This window comes from Ziziphus jujuba, chromosome 2, assembly GCF_031755915.1.
Source record: "Ziziphus jujuba cultivar Dongzao chromosome 2, ASM3175591v1".
Classification (NCBI taxonomy): domain Eukaryota; kingdom Viridiplantae; phylum Streptophyta; class Magnoliopsida; order Rosales; family Rhamnaceae; genus Ziziphus; species Ziziphus jujuba.
In genome coordinates this window covers 28,713,945-28,721,253 of record NC_083380.1, presented here as the reverse complement: position 1 = coordinate 28,721,253, position 7,309 = coordinate 28,713,945, and the positions used below count along the sequence as shown (strand labels likewise).

The window sequence follows — 7,309 nt, the reverse complement described above, 5'->3', positions numbered from 1 at the left end:
ATCACAACCCGAAGCCCCTTTCTACACCCTCTCAACTTTGTATATTCACTCTATCTCACTTAGAGATGTTTTCTCACTAAGAAAAGAATACAATAGAAGAAAATGTAGAACACGAATCTTGGAGCTCCTCTCTCTTTCACAATCTTGAAGAAAACTGGTATTTCTGTTACTCAGCTCGAAGAGGAAGAGTTCTGTGCATATATATATTACATAACAGCTTCAAAACGATGTCGTCCAACTTATTATGAAGAATCACTCAGATTAAGACACGTAGCTTGCTGTTATTCTGTTATAGTAGACTTGAAATGACCACTTTGTCCTTCTTTATTTTCAAGTAAATGAAACGATGCGTTTTGCTCTTCTGAGACTTATCCATCGAGTCAGCTTAAGTCTTCTCCAAGTGTTGACCATACATACACCAGAACTTTGCAAGATGGATTTGTGGATTAAATCTTCACAACAACCTTTATTGAGCTTTCAAGACCGTGGCAATGGACAAGGGAGAGAGAGAAAGGAAGGAAAGAAAGGTCAATTGCATTTGCATTTTTAACTTTATTCATTTAATCCCATTGAGTAAAATGTTTAATTTGTAAGCATTAATAAAGCGAAAAAGAATAATCTAGTGATAACTAAAAAAAACAAAGTAAATCATGGTTACTGTTAATTTTTCCTCTTATACAAATATATTAGCGCAAAGTGGTGCCTGTATTCCAATTTATTTTTGTCTTGAAAATACCAAATAACCGTTAAAAAGTTTTTACCCAGAGAAAATATGAGACATATTGATAACTAAAACATAAAACAGACTTTATATTGAAAATGGATACCCAAGAAAAAACACAAAAAAATCTGAAACTCTGTTACAGGAAAAAAGCAGTGAATGTGTGTAGACGCCCATTGTTTGTCGATAAAAAAGATGAAAATCAAATAACGAAATAAGAGAATAGAAGTTTTGTAGTTCGAGTTCCACGTTGGTATGCTGCAGATACTCCAATATTCAAATTTAATAAACATCAACAAAGTGCTACGCTTAATGAGAAACAGCCATGGTTGTAAGCTTGTCATTGTTGAAATCAGCAATAGCGGAATGAGGTAAATGACACCAACTCAATCCAAACAAATTGTGAAGTATGAACTGTAACCCTGTCAAGAATTTCATTAGAAACAATTAAGACACACTGATGTTAGATTGCAAATAAAAAATCCATAGTTAGATTTATAAAGAGATCAGTAAGCAACAGTGAGATTTGATAAAAGGAAAGAGGCACCAAACAAGCAGGACTCTCATATGGCAGAATAAAAATCTATCAAAGGTTTGAGTAAATAATTAATTTTTTGAGGAAATTGTAGTTGCAATCAAACAGTAATATGAGAAACAAAGGGTGCAAGATACAGAGAAATATATCTTACAGAGAATCAATTCGCAGTACCAGAAAATGTCATATGCTTTAAACATCCCCCTAAATTCCTACAGAAAAATCCAGTCTTAGATTGGAGGAGCTGTATATGAACTGTATAAACTATCCAGACTACTAAACAATAAAGACACCTACAGAATATAAACCAGAAAATCCACCGTCCAAAGAAAATCCTTGTTCCATTGACCAAGAAACACCTCTACAAACTCACTCTTACAGCTCACACACTCAAAACTCAAGATAGATTAACGCTCAGAAGTGTTTCCCAAGAAAATAGCATGATTTTATCTCTCTCCCTCTCCTTTCTTTAGATTTTCTCACTGAAAATTGAAAAGGATTACATATCTCTTACACTCGCTAAGTTGCTGATACAGCCAGCTAGCAAAACCATATCTAATATATGAAGAAGCTAACTTCACACCCATTAAAGACAGCAACAACTTATTTTTTAGTATAAACCCAATAGCCAATATTTTAACAGCTACAACATTAGCCATCTCCAAACCAGTAGGTGATATAAGACCCGCTTGCTAAAAATGGTGACTTCTTCAAGTCAATAATAAAACACAAGCTAACGATTCTCCCCTTGTTTTGTTATTTTCCAACTTTGATCAACATGAAAAAAAAAAAAAAAAAAAAAAAAAAACCCAGATTTCTCACTCTAATTTTCAGGCTTTATTTATCCTTCGCAAATTTAAGCAGTGCTTGAACTGACCAACTGGACGTGACTTGGTAAGCATGTCAGGTGCATTTCTCGAATAGAAACTTTCCTCAAGCACAACTGTTCCTTTATCAACTTCAGTCCTAGAAAAGTGCAACCTTAAGTCTTATTTATTGCGTCCTCTCATGGTGAGCTTGGTTCTTTGTGAGGATTAAAAAAGTCCTTTCAAAATTTAAACATGTTATACAAAATGGGTTATGCGGAGGATGCTGAAAGCAGTATGTCATAGCCACACGTTGAATATCAGTGAAAAGCGGGGATCCGATAAGACTGCAAAAACCACGGGCTGAGATTGCAAGAAATGAAGTTTGATAGACAACTTTTCAAACAATCAATGAGTCTGTGATAGTATGGATGAACTACGTGAAGACTGAAAGTGCAGCTAGAACTTTGTTTCAAAACCAAGAAGGCTTGCCGAGATGAAATGGATCTTGTTGAATCAGTTACTGGGAATCATGAAACTATGCTTTTATCAGTGGGGAGAGAAGTTGCAAATTAAAGCTTATCACAAGTAAGTTAAAATAGGGAAGAAAAGGGATTGTAACATACCGAAAACAGAAAGAAAAAAAAAAAAATTTACTGCATTTTCTCTCTATCCTCCAGGACTATATGACAGAGAACAACAGATATATAAATTAGGTGACATGGACCTCCATTTAAATGGGTATTGAACATTATATCTGAGTATGTATAATTACATTTACTTAAAGCAAAAGAGAAAGAGAATCTTACTCGTTGTGGTTCTGGATCAGAAAATTTGAGCCACCTACAATGATAAACAGAGCATCCATAAAAGACCAATCTTTAGTAAAGGCATAGAATGTATGAAAAACAGGGAAACATCTTGCTTGAGGATGATTATCATATAGAAGATAAATAATTAAATAAAACCATAACATGTAAAAGATTGTAGCAAAGAAATACTTGATTTTTTTATTATAGGAAAAAAAAAAATGCAAACATTATCAATCATACGTCTTCCCAATCTACGATTTTGAGAGGATCGTGTTTGATGTAAGGCCAATCTTCCCCTATCCCTCTCTGGCACCACAGGTTAAGCAAACAACATTCATTGATGCTCAATTTTTGAAGGGAGGTTAGATGTTGAAATGTGTCTCCTTTTACGGATTTCAGGTTTGGAAGAGACCACAGGTGAAGAGAAGTGAGAGTGGCGGGCAGCCCTTGTTGTGGCAAGCACTGGATATGATTGCATCCTATAATGGACAAAGATTGAAGGGAGGTGAGATGTTGAAGGGCACTGCCATTCAGGGATTTCAGTTTTTTAAGACATATCACATGTCTAAGACTCATTTTTCTGTGTCATTGTTGGAAGGACCTGCAACTGAGGGGGAGTCTTAATTGTATTTAAGTATCTTTTGTACTAGCTTCATGTACATAGTTGGGTCCACTTCCCATTAGCTTAAATTATTGGCATTGCTATAGTACCAATTCAGTCTTTAGTACTGAATGGAATTCAAGGGGGAAACTGCAAAAGGGAAAATATATCAAAATCTATTGGATCAAACAATTACCTTAACAGCAGTGAGAAGAAAGTCAGAAAGAAGACTGGAGCCTTCTTCATTAACAGCTCTGTAGTTCTTAGAAGAATTAATCAATAAGGTCTCATTGTTTCCCCCTGCAACAATAAGTAGAATAATCAATTTAGGTATTCAATGTTTACCATCATGGAGCCTTCTTCATTAACAGCTCTGTAGATCTTAGAAGAATTAATCAATAAAGTCTCATTGTTTTCCCCTGCAACAATAAGTAGAATAATCAATTTAGGTATTCAATGTTTACCATCATACCATATTTAAAAGCAATAACAATATTCCCTGTCAATTATCCTATCATTAACCATTGCGGCCTTCAAATAAAGCCAAAGCCATTTCAGAAGCATTGCCAGAGCCATCAGAGTGATTACAAGAGTTCTCATTATTAGATGCAGCAGATGAATTTTTGACCAAGTAAAGAGCTGGAAATCAAGACCATAAATTATGAAACTGCAACCAGATTTTGAATAAAAACATGAATCATTAGGCACTAGCTACCTGAAAGAATCTTTATGGCACTTAAACAAGTTCCACGAAAGATACGATCCTTGTTTCCTTTAATTCCAAGCAAATAATTCTGTAACATTTGTTTCCCTTGCATTTAAGTTTTCGTTCAAGACCAGAAAGCCAACAAAATGTTTTCCACATTAACAAGATAGACAAAGAAGCCAAAATAATCTTGTCAAGATAGGAAAGAACCCAAGTCAAATTTCAATATACCTGAATATCTTTGCCCATGATCTTCAAGCATTTCAAAAGCAAAATCAAGCTTTGCATATCCTTGTCAACTTTTGTATCCCGGGTAAAAGGCGAGCTACTTTCCATGGACCATGCATCCCTGTAAATAAGTGCATTAAGAGACATCTTTCTTAAACAACAACCAAGTACTTCAGATCAAAAATATAATTTGACACCAGATGGAGGACATATGGCAAATGTTTTGAGGGAGAAAAGAATACGTGTGGTATCACACTTTATATTGTGTTAATTTACCATTGATCCCAAATAATTTAAATATATGACTGTATTGCCGAACAAATAATAATTTAGTAAACGATTGATAAATATATGGCCGAGGTGAAATTTTAATCCAAGGGACAGTTAAATTGTTCAGCCCAGTAGCACTGAAAAACAACCACTGCATGCACAATCATTAATAACAAACTAATATCCATGTGTTGTTCCGCGTGTTTGCCATAATGTAAAAGAAAATTAGAGCACCATACAATGAATGCAAGCAGAGCACCATGGTATCACCATTGTTAACTTCCCACTATATGGATTAAACCATAGATATTTGTATTTTATACAATGAACAAGCCTCTTCTATAGAATATGGTTGTAACAAGAAATGTCAATAATAAACTTTCACAAGTAGTTAATTAGATGATTGCTTAATATCCTTCCATTTATGTCCCTTCTTTTTAATATTAATGAAACGGATAATGAGATAAAAAAACAAATGTACAAGCTCACACTTCCATATCTGAACGATAGTTTATACCACCCTTAAAACAGCATCAAGACCTCCAAGCTCTCGTAACTTTTCCTTAAAATTGCCCCCAGTTTTCCTCACTGCACCAGTGGTTTCTGAAATGACAAGATCCAGAAAGAAAGCCAAAGGGGAATCAGCAGGGAAGAATGGAAAATAACATAAATATTGCGACAGCAAATATGGAAAAAGCCATAGCTATTTACGCCAACCCAAAATAAAAGAAAGTCGCTTGAAAATTTGTCATCAAAAAGATGAAAGATCAAGGAACTTGCAAATTATGTCCATAACTTACAACAGCAGAAACTATTTTCTCTAAAGTGTATCAGACTGAGCAAGATGATTTAGAAAACTGAAAAGCAGTACTGGGAATTCTGAAATGACTTGCAATATGCAAAATCTTAAAGTTTGACAAGCACTTAATGAACACCGGTACCACATTGAAATCATATGTATCTCCATGCTATTACACCTACATAATGAGTATTCCTCTTGTGATAGATTATTCATTTGCAGAAATATGATAAATGTTTGTAGTCCATACTGAAGGGAAGAATATGGTGATATGCAATAGAACAAGAAAATTATCAGCTGCAATACTGAACAAAGCTTCAAGAGAAATAGTGGCTAAGCAAGTTTTCTCCACTGTCAGCAGCGCCATCCATTTAGGGCATAACTCTGGCTTTACTGCTCCAGTATCATCCCCACAGCTTGGTTTTATTTCCTTGCAACGTACAATAATCTCAGGAACCTTGGAAAAAATCGCAGCAGAACTAGAGTCTAATTTTTTTGGTAGTACATTTCGCAAGGTGTGAGCAACCATGTGTAGCGATAGACCTAGAAGATATTTTTGGTACTTTGTCTTAAATGGTGGTAGAGATGATTGGTTTCAACAACATAATTAGAAGCCGAATGCAATTGGGTGATACCAAAAGGTGATCATCTTGGTCCTGATAAAGAAAGCAGACCTTTTATGATTATCTTCTATATAGACAAGTACCCATTTACACAAATACATACATATATAGTGAAATTAATTGCTAACAAAAAATACATATACTCATAAAACAGGCATGATGTGTACTAGACCCCCGCATTTTAAAAGTCTAAACAGACCATGGAAACTCTGTTTACAGGAAAGAATTGCATCTTATTATATTTCCACAGGCTGAAATTCCTCATCATTTTGTTAAAGATCCATTAAACTTACGAGCCATTTGTCAAGACATAGAAAAGAGCAGCAGCAGCCAAACTGCTGGGTGAATCATGAAAGATAAGACTCAAAGTAGCATCAATAATTGTCTTTGCCATCCCGAAAACAAGGTAATTCATAAATCAACTCAAGCACAAACCTCACCTAACTATTTGATTCACAAGAAGCATACACCCACTTAATATAAAAGGAGAAAAATAAAGGATTCAGTTAATTAGGCCAAGACTATGCGTGAGAGCTATTCAAGCTTCTTATACAAGGCATTATCTCAAACAGACAGAAAGAAGAGGCTATCAAAAAGCCTATGAATCCATAAATTAATTTAATGAATATGATCAATGAAGGTGGTACAAAAGGGGAAAAAAAATGTTGATAACCCTATCAAAGAAAGAGGCACCAAGAAGAACTATATATCATATGGCAGATTAAAACTCTAATAAAGATGGAGTAAACAATTAATTCTATGAGGAGGTGCTAGTAGGGGTGGGCATGGATTGGATTGGTTTGGTTTTGGACCGAAATACAATCCAATCTATACATATCGGTTTTTCTAATTTAGAATCCAAATCAAACCAAACAATTTATGATCGGTTTGGTTTGGATTGGTTGATCAGTTTGAAACTTATTAATTTATAAATATATAATACAAATAAAAAATTTTCCAAATATAAAATATAAATAATAAATTATAATTATCCAAACATAAAATACAATTAGAATAATACAACATAATTTACAATAGAAAATATAGAAGAAAATATAGCAAATGATATACATCATACACTTATTAAGTAGCAAACATTAATGTCATTAGCTCACTCCTATAAAATCAAATTAAAATTGTTAGAACAAATAATGTAAAATATTACATTCATCAAAATTTATTCACTTAAGAATCAATGCATAATTCCT

At 34.1% G+C, this 7,309-nt stretch overlaps 1 protein-coding gene across 5 annotated transcripts; it reads right to left on the bottom strand.

Moving 5' to 3' along the window:
- Positions 1 to 831: 831 nt before the first annotated feature.
- LOC132800603 (uncharacterized) lies at positions 832 to 7,105 on the bottom strand. 5 transcript variants are annotated; one of them, XR_009635778.1, is made up of 8 exons: positions 5,169 to 7,105; positions 4,413 to 4,530; positions 4,191 to 4,269; positions 3,672 to 3,775; positions 3,115 to 3,353; positions 2,872 to 2,905; positions 1,411 to 1,468; positions 832 to 1,143 (listed from the first exon to the last, which is right to left on the bottom strand). XR_009635778.1 is itself a non-coding variant. In XM_060814690.1 (6 exons), exons 1-5 carry the CDS (start codon positions 5,174 to 5,176, stop codon positions 2,888 to 2,890), a joined length of 327 nt encoding a protein of 108 aa, XP_060670673.1. In that variant the 5' UTR covers positions 5,177 to 7,105; the 3' UTR covers positions 832 to 1,143; positions 2,872 to 2,887. The 5 variants fall into 5 exon arrangements, 1 of the variants encoding a protein (XP_060670673.1); XR_009635776.1 differs by having other exon boundaries at positions 1,411 to 2,905; XR_009635775.1 differs by lacking the exon at positions 1,411 to 1,468.
- Positions 7,106 to 7,309: the final 204 nt, after the last annotated feature.